The sequence below is a fragment of the Chiloscyllium punctatum genome, chromosome 26 (genome assembly GCF_047496795.1).
Source record: "Chiloscyllium punctatum isolate Juve2018m chromosome 26, sChiPun1.3, whole genome shotgun sequence".
NCBI lineage: Eukaryota > Metazoa > Chordata > Chondrichthyes > Orectolobiformes > Hemiscylliidae > Chiloscyllium > Chiloscyllium punctatum.
The window spans coordinates 38773473-38792379 of NC_092764.1; the positions used below are offsets into that span (position 1 = coordinate 38773473).

An 18907-nucleotide genomic window follows, 5' to 3' on the forward strand; every position below is an offset into this window, starting at 1 on the left:
AGCAGATGGAGGGGGGGTATTGAACGCTAGAAAGCAGGCTGTATTTACCAAAAAGGGAGGGGAAAACACTGGAACATTGTTTATCGAATTTGGACATGTAATCTATATCGATTACTCGGTGTTGGGGTGCTTGTTAATTCGTATGCATCAGAACGCTCCAGTAAATAGATAATTAAAAGTGTCATTATAAATGGTGCCAATGTACAGATATGTAACGTGCAACTTAATATGCACTTCGGTCCGTAGCAAATCATACTAAAATAAGGAGCTTCAACGCAACTAAAAAAGAAATCTAAGTCAAAAAAACGAAGCCAGGGCTATCAAAATAATTACAAACAGTTGGCGTTATGTTGTTTATAACATGTAAACAAACAAGTTGGCCAACTTTGACAAAAATATCCCCAACTTTGCACTTCGCTTTCTGGTCATTCTGAAGCGAGAACTACGAAATGCCAGCTAATGTAACCCGCGTTTTGTACATTTGCAAGGTGTTGATTAAGTATGCACACTGGGACAGAACAATGTTGCCTCGGCGACAATAATTGTGATTTTGTTTAAAATATTTTAGCTATGTTTTGGGAGGGGCCTTCTGCGGAACACACGTTTCTTCAGTTTGAATAGGCGGGTATGTTTGAATTTGAGAATTTTTATTGCAGTGAATGGCTTGAATTCCACATTATTGAGGGAAAAAGGAGTAAGATTGATCAGAATATAAATTAACAAATATAATTTGCGTTAAAGTTGTGCATTTAATTCTGTGCTAGTTGTGGGGCCGTGGAACTTATACAGAAATGCTGCCATTGACGTAACTTTGAGTTTATCAGTTTCCCTATTAGCACCATCAAAAATTGAAAAAAAACCTTCGAATGGCCTGGACTGTCACCGACAGAGCTACACGTTAAATTGCTGGCCCACTATTGTTGTTCTGAATGGAATACAAATAAAAAATACTCGATACATGAATCTGCACACCATCCTTGTATCAAGGGCACTCCCGGATTACTGTACATCCTCACAAGCGCTCCGTTAAAATGTTGCCATTATCTCCTGAGGTTACATACAAAATCAAGTTACTACCAGAAGAATGAGTTTTAAATAACAAAGTGGGGTTGAACTAACTAACACGCAGGAAGGCCATCAGGGCTGACAGAGGACGGTGATATTTTGAAATGTGGCTCCGAGTGGGAAAGTTGGCCCTCTTTCTATTCTAAGGCGGTGTGTGAATGTCAGTGAGTGGGGTGAGAGAGCTGCTGAAGTTGCTTGTGAAGGGGGCGGCAGTGATTGCGAGGCTGGATTGTTGTTGCTGTGTGATTGTGTGGTGCTGGACGGTTTTGTGTGTTGTGTTGTGTCTAACACAGAGAGATCGCGCCTGATGTGCTCTGGTGTCGTTGTTGGAGTGTGCACACAGCGTGACACTGATGGATGCGCCAATGGTTAGACGGACAGATGTTAGGGCGGATCTAACGGAATGTGAACGTCTAGATTGGGCTAAAACCATCTCGATTCCGTGAAAGTCACTTAGTCAGCCCTAAAGGCAAGCCGGGGAAGATGCAGGTAGCCTGTGTGGCCGGCCGAATCGCTCCTTTTCCCCATCAGAGCGGACTGAATGAAGAGCCCCTGCGACTGGCGATGAGATAAAGCTGACCAAATTTGGCAGGAGAAGCAGAATTTGACAACTCACCACTTTTTCCCCCCTCTCTCTCTCTCTCTTTCTCTCGTCAAACAATTCGTCATTTCCAGGAGCACCCCACACTTCCCGGGACTCGGCGACTTGCAATGTTCATCCTATGACAAGCTGGAAAAACAGACACCTTAGCCATGGGCACCAGCCGAAAGTGAAGCGGATTTCGGTGCAGGAACTTGGGGAGAAGACAGGGGGGTAAAAAAAAAACACACGAAAGAGATTAGAATTAAAAGTCGGCACGGCGCGCAAGAAGTTATGACGCAGGATATTTAAATCTGCCCAGTTTTTCAGACATTTGGAATGCTTCCAGGGCTGGAGAGAACTGGCGATTCCCGATCTTACCAGCAATAGTCAGATCTGCCCTCATCTTCTGCTCAACTCCTCTCAAGAATTTGCTACCGCCTGCCTGACACCTTGAAAAGAAACGCGTCTGGGACAGAAAGATGGCCCTGCTCTGCACTGGCTGTCACTAAATACCTTTCTGCCAAGAAAAGCAAAAAAAAAGTGCAATTGGTATCCAAGAAACTGTTTGGCATTTGCTGATCCATGTTCTCCAAAGCACTTGAACACAGTTCGAGTCCGGCCCCTTCTTCTGATCTTCATTTCCGTAAGGGGCGCGCAATCGAGTTCCAAGCCAATCGATCCTTGTCTAAATGGAGGTTCCTGAAAGCTGTCTACTAGGCAAGAGGTTCACCGGCGAGCAGCAGGAAGCTGGCGCGTCCCCCCGGCACAGCCCCGCCACAGTCCCCGGGGCGTGAGACTCCGCTGGCGGGCTCCCGCTCCGCTCCTGCAGGCACCGAGAGGCGTCAGGGCGGCGGGCAGCAGCTGCGCTCCCGGCTCGTATGAGCCCTCAGCGGGGACACAGAGCCAGCCTCACTCAGCACCCAGCCGAGCAAAACCTGTGAGTAACATCGGGTTTTTAAAATGTTTTTTAAACCAAAAAACAAGAGAGAAATCAACACAACCTCCTCCTCGTCTTCCTCCTCCTCCTCCTCCTGCCCAGCGGGCCGCTGGATTCAGCACTTTCTCAACAAGTACTTTCTCCAGCCCAGCTGCAGAATAACACACACACAGACAGACAGACAGAGACACAGGGGCTGGGATTGCTCCGAGACTGTGGGGCGGGGGTGAGGGGGCAAATGAGAAACACAACTTAGTTCACCATCTCACGCTTCCATTTCCTTTCCCTTAAAGAAACTTATTTTTTTCTGTTAAAAACCAAAAATCACGATCTGATCTAACTTGGGCTAGTCGCCGTGTTGGTGCCGTGTGTCTTTTTTTTCAAATTGAAGGGTTTATTTAGGGATTGAGTGGGCTAGGAAGGTCAGTGTAAATGGCCAGGGGTTGACGGATGCTGACGAGCCGGGGGTGTGTGTCTGTGTTGTTTTTTGTTTGATTTTGAAGTTGACAGTTAAAGAATGTCGACTTTGGGTGACGCGATCAGCTCGTTTTCTTTTAAGCTTGCCTGTTGCAGCTCCCAGCGAGTGACTGTGAGGAGCTAAGACGATGTGTTGTATGGAGTGAGTGAGTGAGTAAGAAAGAGAGAGACAGTGGCTCTCTCACTGACTCACTTGAGTTCCTCTGCTCCCTTCGCCTCTTTCTCCCTGTCTGCCTCTGTCCCTTTTCCTCCCCCTTTCTGAGTCTGTCTCTTTTTTTTCTCTCTCCTCTTCGTATTTACCCGCTCTGCCAGCCCGAAGCCCCGACGCAGTTTGCATGAGAACGCCGCCCGGCCGCCGCGCAGCCACCTTGGAAGGAGTTGGGGATCTGTCGGGCTAACTCTGACCAGTATGCCGAGAAGGAAGCAGCAAGCGCCCCGGCGCTCCGCAGGTACAATCCCATGTGGGAGTGACAGAGGGAGAAGGGGTGGAGGGATGATAAGGGAGGGGGGAGGGTGGGTAGGGGGGAGGGTGGAAGGTGGTGGCGACGGTGGGCAGCAAGATTACTTGCCTCTAAAAATGATAATCTTGCTGTCCCGAAGAGAGAGAAACAGATAAAAACCTTCTTTGGTTAACTTGTGTCATACTTCTTCAGCCCCTGCCAGCTCCCACCCCCATCCAAAAAAAAATCTGGGATGGAGCAGAGTTTTAATGTTTTATTTTAAGAAATGCACAAAACAAAACAAAAAGTATTTATCAGCGAACGCTCAGCCTGCTCTAACTGACAGGGCTTTTCCAGTCTGTACTTTTTAAAATGCGCCTTATTTATATTTATCCATAAAAATGTCAAGTCCTGTTAAGTTTCCCCACCTCTCTCTCTCTCTCTCTCTCTCCCAAGCTCAGTGTATTTGTTAGAGGAACTAGGAAGCTCCACCATCAACAATGGGGGTTGTGGAATGGAACTGGTTTTTATAGACAATTGCCATCCTTGATTTGATGCCTGATTGATTGCCTGTCATCTGGCGTGCTTTGATCTATTCATTCCCGATAAACATCAATAAATCACTCACCATGGCAACGCACATGCCTATGACGTAACACCTCCCCTGTCATCTAGCTGTCAAACCACTTCACTTCCCCCCCCCCCCAAAAAAAGCTGGAGATTGGACAAGATTTTTTTTAAAAAGAGAGAAAGAGAGAGAGATAAAAGGTGTTGACAGAAACTTAAATGCATGTCTTCTAAGGGATGGAAGAATAGGACTATTCTATCAAAATGACCCGTCAAAACGACTTTGTTTCATATTTGATTTAATTGTCTCTCTCCTGACAGGCACATTCATCAATAGCTTAATGGTCAATCAGAAGTTGGCAGAGTGAGTGCTTTCATTCTTTCCCATACACAGGCTTTGGCGTACTTTATCAAAATGCCTTTGCCTAATGGATATGGGGAAGGGGGTGTTGATGACTGAAAGACCACTTATTTAAAAAGGTGGGGGGGGGAGGTAAAAAGAATAGTTATGCTGCTGATGGGTAGATGAAGACAAATTAGTGAGCTGTGCATGATTTTTTTTCTCTCTGTTTTGTTAGAGGCACAGCAACTTCCTGTAATTTTTTTCTCTTGGCCCTCACAGCTGCAAGTTATAAGGTTCATGACTGCTTTGTGGTATACAAAGAGTGATGACAAATTGATTGCTCTGTAGTGATGGAAGTAGCACACACACAAAAAAAAATGTCGGCTGATGTGCTGTGATGGTAACTTCGGGAAACCAGTCCCCAGCAACCTTGAGCGGATTGAGTATACACAAGATTTCCCAAACTGAAAGGTCCGCTCAGCCGTAAAAAAAGAAAAGTTGTTTTGCCAGCTTCATTAGTGTTCACCTAATTAGCTGTAAACCTGATGGATTCCTGACAGGTTCAATGATTGGAGATGACAAGCTCCACGCACTGTCATACAGCAGAATTAGGTTTGCAGCTAGTTTGATGTAATCAAGTTGATATTACACAGTCCTAGTTGCCTTTAGTTGTGCATTAACTCAATTTTCTGCTGCAGGTGACAAATGGGCTTTGGTACCTGGATAATCATGTCACAGAAATTAGGGCCTTTTAATGGTCTCTGGTAGAATAACAACAACAATGAACAAACCCCAGCAGTGAATTTTATTTTGTAGACAGGTGCTCAAGAATTCTTTGTCTTGCTGGTTTGTGACAGCATATTGTGAATTGTCTAATACAGAAGACTAGAATTGTCACCAAGAATCTGTAAAAAACAGATTGATTTAGTTTAGGGGTTCACTAGGACAGAAATCAACGATCATCAAAGGTAACAGGGTATTATGAGTGTATGTCAGAGTGCATTTTCTAAAAGTGTTCTTAATTACATATTTGTATGAGAAGATTTGCTAGTTGGCTCTCAACTTAAGCGGAAATGTTTTTATTCTACTATCAATTCAGATATAATTTTTAAAAAGTCTTTTGGCTGTATTTTTGAAAGGTAGTGTGAAAATGAGTAAAGCAAGCAGTACATTTCCTTTACATTTTTTCCTTGTCGTGGTATATAAAAGTTTGTAATTTTCACATCAACAGTGTCATCCTGTTTAGAACATGATAATCTTCAGAAAGAAAAGTATATCAATCATAGAGATAAACTATGTGGAGCACAAAGCTGTACTGTACTCATTGGATTAAGATAATCTGTTTAGTTGTTATTGCCATCATCCCAAACATGAAGAAAGCAGCGAGAGGTAGAGTACCTACAGAGGTGCTTGTGGTTGACTGTTGCAGTATTATTTGCCTGCAAACCTGCTACACATTGCTCTGCTGGATGGAGATTCTTCCTAGCAGCCAACTGACAGAATGATTAGTTATGGCCGTTCTCAGCTTTTGCAAGGAATGAACAACAAAGAGAAAAGAAGGAAAAAAGCATAACCATAAGACTGCCTGAAAGTTTCTTTGAAATATTTAACCAGTAAACAGAATTTTCCAGAATCAACTGGCATTGCTTCCATTAGCTTGACAGCTGTCAATTAAGGCTTCAGTGCTCTCCCGGGCAACAGTTTATTGCATACAGTTGATGCTGTCATTTTGTTCCCAGTTTTGCCTTGAGCACTATCATGAGCAGGAGTAAAATAGTCAATAACTGATGTATCAGCAGTTATTTCTTAAATTGGCTCACAAGTCTGCATTTTTCTTTTGCTAAAGATTGTTTTGTAAAGTGATTAGAATGAATTGTGACTGCTGCAGGGTTATGGGAATGCAGTGAAGCCAGGGTGAGTTAGCAGGATGAGACTGGTTCATTTTGCAACAATGTGGCTCGTAGGATTGTTAGGGCTAGGCTAAGATTGAGGAAAAAGCATGAAGAGACATAATCTGTCAATCCATCAATTCCTATTTCAAATTGAGAGTTCAGAAAAGGTTCATTGATTAATATATTCCATACAAAGGATCATGTCCTACGCACCCTAAACTGTTTGCAATGTTAAGTGAAGGTGCAATATTTAAAGAATGTCTTGAACAGCTAACTTTTTTGTAGATGTAATTATGAATTATTAATATGTATTGTCAGGGTACATGTTATCAATTATGAATATCTGGTTTCATCACCCAGGACAGCTGTTCAAGAAGGGGGAATTCATAAGTAAGTTTATCTTAAAAAATTAGGTTTTTGTCATCCATTGCAAAGTAGTGCTTCTCTTTGTTATCCAGTCTGTAAGAAAACAGAAAACCTGTTTATTCTTAGCTTTTTGGACCTATTTTTAGCTGCCATCTGTGTTATGGTAAAAGTAATTATGAAATAACTTAGATAGGAAACCTGAAACCAGCATCCAGATATGGCTGTAGCCTTGGTTGTGACCTGCATCATTTCTTAACCATGGGTACTGCTGTGTGTGGTCAGAGGTAGTCCAACATGCATATAGTCACAACGGAGCAGCTCTCTACACTGATAACCATGCCCGCCAGAAGAGTGCAACCCTTGTCACGAGAGCTGCATTGTGTTTTAAATTTGCACATAAGAAGGACTGGGCAGATGCCAGTGGAGAGCGTCATGCGTCGCTAGCAGTCACACACTAACGTCTTCATTTCCATAGGGACTGTAAAGCTGGCGGGATACCAATACCAGTTTCATGCCGCCTCAGTGTCTACAATTGGAAGATGCCAGCCTGAAAACTATGTGAAATCCAGGGATCAGGAGGTGACATTTTATGCTGGTTTCATACCAATACGTTATGTCAGGAAGCTTTACACTATCAGTGTTATGCTAGAATGGATTCCATTTGGCTGTCATGTAGAATTGGTAACATAAATGGTAGTTGATTATCCATTGGGAAAATCAACATTCTTAAAGTGTATATTGCTGCATTTAGTTGTAAAAATGTGTATCCTCAGTTAACACAAATTATATTTTATTTGTTGATAAGCAGAGAAAATTCTAGCAAAGTACAAAATGAATTTTACTGCACTTAGTTATACTTTATGTACGGAAATTGTGTACTTGCAATATCGGGTGTTCCTCAGCAATGAGTTTGACATTAGCAAGATAACTTAACAATGTTTGAAAATAGTGTTGGAAAAGCCCTAATGTTACCACACTTGGGTCAATTTACCTGAAAAATATAAAGCTAGGAACAGGAGAGATCTGTCAACCCCAGTTCTGCCATTCAGTTAGATCACAGCCAATCTGTAATTCAGCTCCATGTATCTGTGTTTCATTTGTATACCTTGATACCTTCAGTGAATATAAAATCCATCCATCTTAGTCTCAAAAATTTCTAGGTGTTTTGTTGTCATCTATAGAGTCAGGTAGTAGCTCCAGAACAAAAACACATTAACTCTGCTTTATGACTATTATATAAATATGTTTGAAACACCGTCCGTATCTAAATTACAGTAGCGACCAACTTTCTGTCACAGCTCTTTTCAAATTATTCAACAAAAAGTTTGTATTAATGATTTTTAGTAAAAGAAAATCTAATTGCATGATTTTCTTGAGAAGCAGGGTGCTATTTAATACATCTACAGGCTTGGGCTCTGTGCCTAGAGTATTTTTCCTGTTAGATCAAGCCTATTGCTTGAGGGCCAGATCTCAGCAGGGGCCCAGGAGGCTTGGTGAGGTCAGTTAAGACTGGCAGCCATCAGTCATCCATCTGTGACACAGACTGTGTTTTTGATGGCAGAGATGATGAAAGGCCTGGGAACTGTATAGGCCTCTGTAATCAGGGCCAGTGCTGACATCCTTCTCAACTTTGACAGCCTCTTCCTTTTCTCTCTTCACTGCCAAGACTGTCTCAACTGATTTTTTTTTTCTTCCCCCCGTTTCATGTAGTTGATCAATCTCAGATGCTGGGAATTATTTTATGAAGGGAGGGGGTGTTACTGGTTAGTGGGCTGGGCAGGTGTTAGTGGAAGTCTGTTTTTGTACTGTAGGCCTGTTGCTAATTAATGTTCTTCCATAAGATTCTGTCTGAGTTGAGTAATGTTTTTGATCTTTATGCCTGATAACTGCATACTTAATGAGATTTCAAAGCTTCTTGAGCTGTGAGTGCAGCTCCCTGCAATTATTGACAGATGCCTTTTCTTTGCCATTGGGTTCAGCTTCATAAATCCTCTTTCAGTAATGAGGTTCTGAAGTGCCACCCTACCAGTGAGCTAATGAAGGTTGGGGGGGAGGGGGGGAGGAGGAGGGAGGTGTGTGTCTGTGTGTGTAGGGGAGGGAAGAACCACTCACGCCTGTCTCAAATGTTTTGTTTTCCTTAAAAAATTTACTTTGCAGATGTTAAGCTGTGGGAAGTACTTATTCGAACGTGCTTGTTTTTATCTCAGTTGTGTGTGGGGTTTGGGGCCTGCACTTTAAAAAGCTGCAGGGCTAGAACTTGTTTACATATTACTCCTCTAATTGTAACTGTCGCAGAGTTTGATAGAGGCCCTTTTCTTGTGGTTTCCGTCGGAGAAACAATCTTAACACAAAAAAAATACGAAGGGCAGGGAGGAAGAGCTCCTCAGGTCTCATGTCAGCTTGCCCTAACTATGCACTTGAAATATGGTAGATTTCATTTTCAGTGTTCTGAAACCAAATCCTGGTGGAGAATAGCTGCACCATGCCAAACAGTCGATTTCCTTTTCAGCAGAGTCATATATCACTGACCCACCCTTTCCCACTGACAGAATGACATGTGTCATTTATCAAATGGGCCCTTCCAGACACTGAGGGAGGGAATACAGCCCAGTTTCGTGCAAAGCTGTCTTTTTCTCTTAGCATAGAGTTGAGGAGAGGCGCTGCTGATTTGGGAAGTGTATGCTTATGGGAGGAGAGGGAGTAGGGGGAAAGATAGAGGGTGGAGAGTCACTGAAAGAGATTGACAGAGTAAGTGAAGAGGTTGTGTGCTCTGCTATTATCTCCTACCCCACTCCCTAAACCCTTGCAGCAGAATTTGCACTTAGGGGACAGGCTGACAGGTATCAGTCAAGCAGCACAGCTTGCTGGGGGTTGTGTAAATGAATCTGGGAGCTCTTGGTTTCACATGATTCAAACGTGCATTATTGAAGATGGATGTTTCTTAAAAAAAGATTGATGATGGATATCAGGCTTATGGTGCCATTTATCATTTTGAATATTATTTAGACTTGCCGTGTAAAGCTGTAACTTGAGAGTTGGACGAGCTGGGACGGAATAGGAGCCTAGATGTGCACAGTTTGATGGATGGCTTTGCTTTCTAGTTGTTTGTTACCAGATACCAGCTGGTCATTATGGGACTGCCTCACATTTTTGTAAGGGAATAAAAAGGCTGTGTTTACTAAGAAGAATATTCATATTAATCAGGACAGAAAAGTTTTGTGTGGGCCAGAATAGGTGGATAGAATGCAACTAAGGCACCAACACTTGAAGCCCGAAAGCGTAAAAATAATAGTTGGAGATGAAGTGTTCAAAGAATAACTTAATAGTATGTGGGACAAAGTGGTTTCCAGCACCCAGTGTTGAGGTTAAATTTCAAATTCCAATTTAATATTTACTAACAATTTATTTTAAAATTTTTTGATATCATTTTACAATGATTGAACTTTGCAAGGGATACAGTCTTGTTTGATTGAGGTGCGAGGCCTATACCTTATTACTCGTTCGTAAACTTTTGCTTACAACAAACGCCAAGAAGATTTCAGGTGCAAATAAATATGATCAAAGTTTAAGAAATGAGAAATGAAAAGTACTTTTGTTTTGGTTTGTTTTATTCTTGTCTTTTTTCCCCTGTTTTATAGTCAGGAGACATGATTTATTGTAGCCATCCATCTTTAGGGCTCATCCATCACATCCTGGTTGCTAGGCAATCATGGCAGCAGCTGTTTGCTTTGAATCAGACAGAAAAGTTGTCAATCATCAAAGGCAGGTGAATAGCATTAGAAACACGCTATTGTCAGACAGAATAATTAATCAAAGCAAGAAAAGATAATTAAAAAGATATGACCCTTGCAAGTACTTGCTCTGGATTGCTTGAAAAAAATGCCTGGTCTTTTCTAGACACTTAAGCAGCTGAGCACTGATAAAATATGTACTCTGTTGTGCATAGTTTTTAATTAATAAAAAAAAATGATTTGGCATTCATGGTTCATTCCTGAGAAAATTCTGAGCAAGAGCTAAAGAAGTTAGTACTATTTGCTTGAAAGGTCTGACAGAGACTTACAACTTTCCATCAGAAGTCTGTTGAGTAAGTCTTGGCTGCATGCTTCATTCAGCTGTATACTGTCCACTTTTACAGTAGTTAAAAGTCAAGCAACTTTATGCTGTTGTAGTATTGACCTTCTTGCATGCACTCAAACATGGAAGCTGGATGGCCACCACTAATCTGATGTTTTCAGCCACATTTGGAATATCAACACTGTATGTCTACTGGTATTAGAAATTATCTTAGAGTCTAGTCCATTCCTGTTTCCCAGTTAGCGCAACAGTGGAATTTAGATTCTTAGAACATAGAACAGACAGAGATTGAGTCATACTCTATCAAGTCATGGCTGTTGTTTTGATTTGCTCTTGTAATTCAATTTTAATTTACTTGCATGGTAAGTTGCTAAAAGTGTGAGGTCTTGAGGTCCAGGTGAAACAGCAGAGTGTCTGGGACGTAAATGAACAGAGCTGAAAATGTGTTGCTGGAAAAACGCAGCAGGTCAGGCAGCATCCAAGGAACAGGAGAATTGACGTTTCAGGCATAAGCCCTTCTTCAGGAAATGAACAGGTCAAGCAACTCGATATCTCCTTATCCAATCAGATTTAATAATTGTGAAATTAACAACAAACAGACTGAGAAAGAAGTGCATTTTAGAGTAGGCAAGTTCAATGTCAAATCCAGTATGTAGAAAGGGAAAGAAAGATTAGATTAAGTGAGGGAGTACAATAAAGAGAAAGGAAGAGTAAGTTTTAGGATTTACAAAATGTCCAGTGACAATACAAATCTGTAATATTGAGACTTAATTTTATAATAGTTAATGTTCTGTGTCACAGTAACTGTCAGTTATCACATTATTAAAAGAGTACTTAGATTGAAATGTACAAAATTTAACTTATTGAGGTGAATTTAGTTTCTCTATACTTAACAAGTGCAGCGATTTGACACTACTAAATGGATTTCAGCAATGAGGCATATAGTGAATTGTAGGTTTCACAAAGCGTCACAGTCAAAGGGCATATCTCAGCCAGCAAGTTTGGGATATTTCACTTTAACTGCATCTCCCCCTTGTCTATAGCTGCTATAGCATTTACACAAATATTGTTGAGTACCATTAGCCTCACTGTTATTTTTACAGCAACTTCTGACCCATTGTATGACTATTAAAGGTGAATAACTGTAATATGTAGTAGAAAATATTTACATTCTCAGAAATTTGGGCAAAAGTGTGATACTGTTCTCCCTCTTGAAAACTGATATTTTTGCACTGTAAAATGATTTTTTTTTGCGATTTCCCTCCATGTGAGTTATTTCAGTCTTATCAGTTCACTTCCTGTTAACTGCTCATCTATGTGCATTCTAACATTGTCTTTTTGTTGACTGATTTTCACTTGAAATGCAGTGAAGAAATGATTCAATTTAAATAAAGCGATAGTGTTTTTTTCAAGGAATGTGGTTATTGCAGATAAGTTCATATTTTCTTTGTGTTTTTAAAAGGTAGTGGTGAATCACCTTTTCAAAACTCTGGTGTTCAACTAATGCAGGCACTGCTATAGTTCTATTAGGTAAAGGAGTTCCAGGATTTTGATCTTGCAATAGTAAAGGAACAGCAATATGGTTCTGTGTCATGAGGATATATGGATTTGAGGGGAACTTGCAGGTTGTGTTGTTCCCATGCTTATCTGCCCTTGTCCTTCTAGGTGGTAGAGAGATCACTGATGTGGAAAGTGCTGTCTCAAGAGCCTTGGTGAGTTGCTGCAACGCATCTTTGTAGAGTGTACGCTGCTGCTACTGCATATTGGTGGTGGAGTGATTACATGTTTAAAGTAGTGGATGGGGTGTCGATCAAGTGGTCTTCTTTGTATTGATGGTGTAAGTTTGCCGAGTGCTGCTGGTATTGGTTAATCCTGGTGAGGAGTATTCTATTACACTCCTGACTATACCTTTGTCAATGGTGAGCAGACTTTAGGGTGTCAAGGGGTGAGTTATTTTATTCAGAATTCCCAGTCTTGATCTACTGTTATATCGTAGTACGTATATAGCTGACCCTCTTATGTTTTGAGGCAATGGTAGACCACAAGATGTTGCTAGTGGTAATTCAGTGATGGTCAGGTCACTGAATGTTAAGAGAATGTGGTTAAATATTCTTTCATTGGAAAATATGGGCCGGTAGCTGATGTAGATAGAACAAATAAGGGAGACAAAAACTATCAGATCTTATCCTGCCATCCTACCAATACTGTCGTGAACAGATGCATCTGTGACAAGTAGATCAATGAGGATAAACCCTAATAGTTTTTTCCTCATTTGTTCTATCTGCATCACCCACCAGCCTAGTATGGAAGATATATCCGTCAGGATGCAGCTAGATCGGTTAGTTGTGTTTCTGGGTCGGTCTTGGTGATGGACGTTGATCATTCCACCCCTGAGAATACTCCAGGTCATTACTAATCTCTATGTTTCCTCCAAAATGTGCAGGTTAGGTGAATTGATGATGCTAAATTGTCCGTAGTGTTAGGTGCAGGGGTAAATGTAAGGGAATGGGTCTGGGTGGGTTGCTCTTCAGAGGATCGGTGTGGACTTGTTGGGCTGAAGGGCCTGTTTCCACACTGTAGGGAATCTAAGAATCTAAGTAGCTTTCAAAGTAGAGGAATAATGATACATCAGCTAAAGGTAGTGGGCCAGATGCCACAAGGCATCATGGAATCCGGATGTTCCGTATTTAGGGTAAAACCCTTCCCAATGTGTACCACGGTGCTGTTGCCACCTCTACTGGTGAGACAGGATATACCCTGGGATGCGGAAAGTGCTTGCTAGGCCATTGGCTTTCAGGGATGATTCTGCGACTGAGTATGTCAAGCTGTTCTTGACCCATCTGGGGAACAGTTTTCCCAAGATGGCAGGAAAGAGGAATTTGCAGGATCAACAGGGCTGCATGTGCCTTTGTCATTTCAGGTGCTTAAGATAATTCGAGGGTTATTTAAAATTCATTTTTGACTTTTCTACAGCAATTAGGTGCAACTGTGTTGCTTGCTAAGCTTTTTCAGAGGGAATTTAAGAGTTACCTGCATTGCTGTGGGTCTGAAGTCACATGTGGGCCATAACCAGGTAATGATGGAAAATATCATTCCCCAAAACACATTAATGAACCAGATGGACATTTTACAACAAACATTGGTCGTTTCATGGCAATATTACTGAGAAGAGCTTTCGATTCTAGGATTTTTTTTATTGATCAATTGAATTAGTTGTTAGAGTTTAAATTCCAGCAGGTGTTGTGATGTGATTTTAACCGTATCCCCGTAGATCTCTAGAGTATGCTGTGGCCCCAAAATTGCCCAGTAAATATATTATTCTAATTACTCTTTATAAATAGAGTAATTGCAAACATTTTTTAAAAATAAATGCCTGTATTGTGAGTATAATGAAGTTGTTCATCTGTAATAGTAGTTCCACTATGGCAATTTCTACTGAATTTGTATTTCAACTATTCTGCGTAATGGTTTAGTACACAGAAGCATCGTAGTTTGGCTTTACTGTGCTTATAAATCGATTATAATTACTTAATGTTTTTTACTGACAGAAATTTAAATAATTAGATAATCAGCTTGTCATCAAGCAGCACATTTGGACAGGGATTGTACAGACATTTGATTGGCCAGTCAGACCTATGAAGCCTCGTGATGATATTTGAGTAATAGAATTACTCCACCTCCCACTTCACTTTATTGGCTGGCTATACATGTACCTACTCAGAAATCTGATACAAATATGTTAGTAGTTCGATTGGAGTGACACAGATGTGGTTATTGTACAGGACATGGAATGCGCATTTAATCAGGAAGTCAGACCCTTTAATGGTGGTTTAATGTATCTAAATATTGAATCAATCTTTTCAATAATCAATATTCAGTCACCAACACCATGTTCTTTCTCTGAATGAAAGAAACCAGTATACTGGTTGGAAATCAAATTTGAGACCAAAGTTAGTTAGGTCAGTTTAAATTTTTGTTCTTGAGCTGAAATTTGTGAAAATAAACAGATGGTGTACGTTATAATATGAAGCCACTATGAGTCCTCTCTTTTATATGGTATAAAAAGCATTTATATAAAATTTAAGCATGGGGAGAAAATGGTAGGGTGTGTGAGAAAGAAAATAAAATTTTCATTCAGTAATGTAGTTTGTGACCATAGCGATGTAATGGAACAAGCACAGTATGATTCATTATTAGGCTTAAATATATTAGCATACAGTGGTCTTATATTCTATTATCATATTACAATGTGAGTTGAACATTGCTAAAATTGTATAACTCAGCTAAAATTCTCTTAATTCCTGTTACAGTTTTAGAGACAATATTGGGTTCCACTTTTTTATTCTACCATTGAGGTGAAGTACATCCAGTGTTAAAACATAATTACATTATATACTGTAAACTAAAGCCAGCTTACATCTGGTATTAAAATTCTGAAGATGCAGGTCTGTTGATGAACTGCAGTGACAGTAATAACATATTTGATGTTGTCAGGACTATATCATGCCCATGATAACTGTTCTAAATTGTATCAAAAGTGAGCTATAGATTTTAGTCCACCTTCTAGGAAATATTCAATATGGATACCCAAAGAAAAATTAAATTTAATCCCACTGGGATGCTTAATTTTTAAAACTCTGTTTTTATTTTCCTGTTGATTGAATACTGATCATATATCAAGAAATCAGTGAAAACCTGTAAAGTCCTAAATTTTCTTTCCAGGATTCATAATATCTTGTATTTTGTAATGTATTAGACAAAGCATTTTCTGTAACTTTGGGATGCTGAATATTGTAATAGGATATTTGAAGTTCAGGACACATAGGGGATGTTGTTATGTTCCAGTTTTTATTTCTGTGAATGAACCAAAAGAACATTTTGCAATACCTATGGAGAGAGAAACATGGCTAATAGTTCGAATCCAATGTGGTGTCTTCTGAACTTCTTCATTTCTATAGAGAAGTCTGATTGCACTCAAAAGCGTTAGCTCCATTTCTCCTCACAGATACAGCCAGACCTGCTAAGTTTCTGCAGCATTGTCTTTGCTTATTTCAGATTTCCTCCAAGCACAGTATATTGCTTTCTAAAACCAAAAGAAGTTTCCTTTTTAAACTTAAGAGGGGAAGGTATTTGTCCAGTCAGTAAGGGATTAATTACCCCTCCTCAATGTTCAATGAGAATAAATAGCTGCAGAAAAAAGAAAGTTCCTGGATTGTCGTTAACTTTATCATGTTAAGTATATGTATCACACTAAGTTACGTATGGTTTTATACAGAGAATTCCCTTGTTGGACTTACCTTTCAGTAATCACTCTCCAAATCAGTCCTCCTCCTCTCATTTTTAGGCAATTCATCGTTTACAAAATCATAAACTGTTGCTTTATGCTTTGAATCTATGTCAACTCAAGCCTACATTTTGTTTCAGTGAATGCTGTAGATATGGAATCATCATTGCACTTTTTAATTTCTGAGACCTGTTCATATATAAGGTTTTTGCAGACCAGTATGGAATGACTCAGTTTGTAAACACATTCCAAGGGCTGCATTTGTATTAAGATGAATTCTGAAGATGTAAACAAAGAAACTACAATAAGCTGCACAATTTTCAAAGTTTGATTGAAAAACTAAGATTGTTTAGTTCAAAAGTTTTTTTACTGATAAATTATTGCTGCAGTATGGAAATTGTTATATGTGGAACTCAAAGGCTGAGAAATCATGAACAGAAGCCATAGATTAATTTTTTGCTGCATCATTTTGATAAAACTCAAAAGTTGAACTGTCCTAGAGCTTTTGTTTCAACTTGAATTATTGCTGAAATGAATGGGGCCATCATCCCTGAAACTGATTTTGAAATCTATCCATTTGGTAATAGAGGTTAATCAGTGGAGGTAGTGTTTTTCTTTTATTGGACAAATGTTAAAAGTTCTTTGTTTACCACAGGAAAATTGTAAAGAAAATAACCCTGACATGTTCACTTGACTACAGAAAATTTTCTTACCATTTGCTGCTTAAATAGCTCAACGAAAGATTATTTGAAGTATTGTTCAAGCTTCCTTCTTTTTGCTTATAATAGCAGTAAAATTGGAATACAAGATGAAAACTATTGACTTCAATAATTCTAGATGCATTATGTAGTTTTTATTGGTGGAATTCCACACAGTTCCATGAGCTGTGGAGGAGTATATCACAGTAATCAATTGCTACAATATTAGTTCAGTTTAATATTAAAGTGTACTTATCACAGCAAAGTTATCACAGTACTACTGACAGCTCAATAGTTGTCATATTCTGACTAGAAACCCTGTATTTTTATAATATTACAACTTCAAGTGGTCTCTTATCGTACCAAGGAGATGTTACTGATGTTACGTACTCATACAGCTCCTTTGGTAGGATCAAAATGGTCTAATAATAAGCAGTATTGATTGGGAAATGGAAAAAAAAATAAATTGGTTGCCATTATTTAAAAGACTGTACCTTGTGATTTAATTAAAGTATTCTGTATTTTTAACCACTTCTATCATTCTCATACTTAGAAATCCAAAACAAAACTAAAATTCGTCCAAGAAATGTTTCTTTCCTAGAACAATAAAGTAAGCATTACCTGAATGAAAGCTAAAAATTCCCACTGATAAAATTATACATTTTTGGCAGAAATTCGTTGTATATTCATTGAGCAAGAAACTGTAAGTTTGGAGCCAAGTCCAGCTTCCATTGTCTCATTTCAATTGTCTTCATCATTGTTCAAAATCATTAACATAGAATGAAAATGTAACCGAAGCAGTACTTGAGGGTCTTTGTCATGGCCCTACCTTTTGCTCATCCTCACAGACCATTTTATACAGATTTTTAAAAAATGCATCTTAAAAATGACTAAAGGTGAATTGTCACCTTTTCCATTTTAATGCACCTGAACCAGCTTCTAACCATTCAGAAAAAAATTGAGTGACTTAATGAAAAACACAGCCAAAAACAATAAAACATTCTACAGATGATACCCGTTATTGGAATTCGTAGGGCCAGAGGAAATGCATTATAATGATAATTTGGTGTCTTTAGAAAATTGCAGTTTTCTGTGAGAGACTGTTATATGCCGCCACCCCCACCCAAAACATTTTATATTAATATTTTGGAATAAAACCTAAGCAGGTGCACAAAATAGGATGCATCAATATTGATTTCAGCACTAGCCTTTCTGAGTATCATTTACATTAGACATTTCAGCATAATGTTCGGTTTTGCTCCTTTAGATGTTCTTTTGATTCTGCAACTGAAATTATTCTGGCACCTATGTTCCAGAACGAATCCCAGATAACTGTGCTGTTTTGTGCTTAATTTTGTCATGAATTTTTATGATGGCAAATTGATCAAACGTCATAAATAAAAATGACTTGTGCAGCTTTTTTGTAACAAGCTGTTGCTTATTAGCTTTAGCCTCCCCGAAAACCAAAAAATGTATTTTGCGAACAATATTAACATTTAAATTTGGAAACCAATGATCACTTGAAAGCATTTTTTTGTTTTAAAAAAGCATCTGAGACCAATGTTAAGTCACAAAACAAGTTTCAAAGACACAATATAGTTACACAGTTGAAGCTGAGAGACCAGGTGGCACAATTTCCGCAGCAGGGGATTTTAAAACTGGCTGAAAGATTTCAGCAGTTTAATGAATTGTATTTAACTTGTTGTACAACATCAGTAGGTGACAGCTTTAAGCATCATCCTGTGGTATTCCTTCGGGGAAATCCTTTCTTAAGAATCAGAGATAACTTCAATGTGCTTTATGCTAAACTGTCAAAAATCTCATTTATTTATGATCAGTGTGTAGATCTCCACACAAATACCATTTCTTTAAAGAATGTATTAGAGTTTTCATGAACCCCCCTGCTGATATTCACAATGCATACATTTTGTTGTTTTTTGATGCGCAAAATAGAACATTTGCATTCTAAACAGTGTATCAAAGTATCATTCATACACACTTCTTTTGGCCTTACTTGAGTGATCTGGGGCTTAAAAGAGCAAACAGTCACCTTGACAAGGCTTTTATTTATATTAACACAAACTTCTGGCCTTTTGATATTAGATTAGATTAGATTAGATTACTTACAGTGTGGAAACAGGCCCTTCGGCCCAACAAGTCCACACCGCCCCGCCGAAGCGT

General features: G+C 39.4%; 1 protein-coding gene across 7 annotated transcripts in view; it reads left to right on the forward strand.

Annotated features, from left to right (window-relative positions):
- The first annotated feature begins 2413 nt into the window (after positions 1 to 2413).
- Positions 2414 to 18907, forward strand: part of tshz3b (teashirt zinc finger homeobox 3b) — a 75277-nt gene continuing 58783 nt past the window's right edge. For 3 of the 7 annotated variants that reach the window (XR_011964261.1, XR_011964260.1, XM_072596167.1), the window contains exons 1-2: positions 2414 to 2585; positions 3375 to 3511. Coding sequence is in view for 1 of the 7 variants with exons in the window: in XM_072596167.1 (XP_072452268.1) it covers positions 2527 to 2585; positions 3375 to 3511 (196 nt within the window). In the remaining 6 variants the exon portion in view is untranslated. Of the gene's footprint in view, positions 2586 to 3239; positions 3512 to 4391; positions 4434 to 7145; positions 7250 to 18907 lie in introns of those variants that run through there. The other 4 variants (XM_072596168.1, XM_072596171.1, XM_072596169.1 and 1 more) reach the window with 4 other exon arrangements.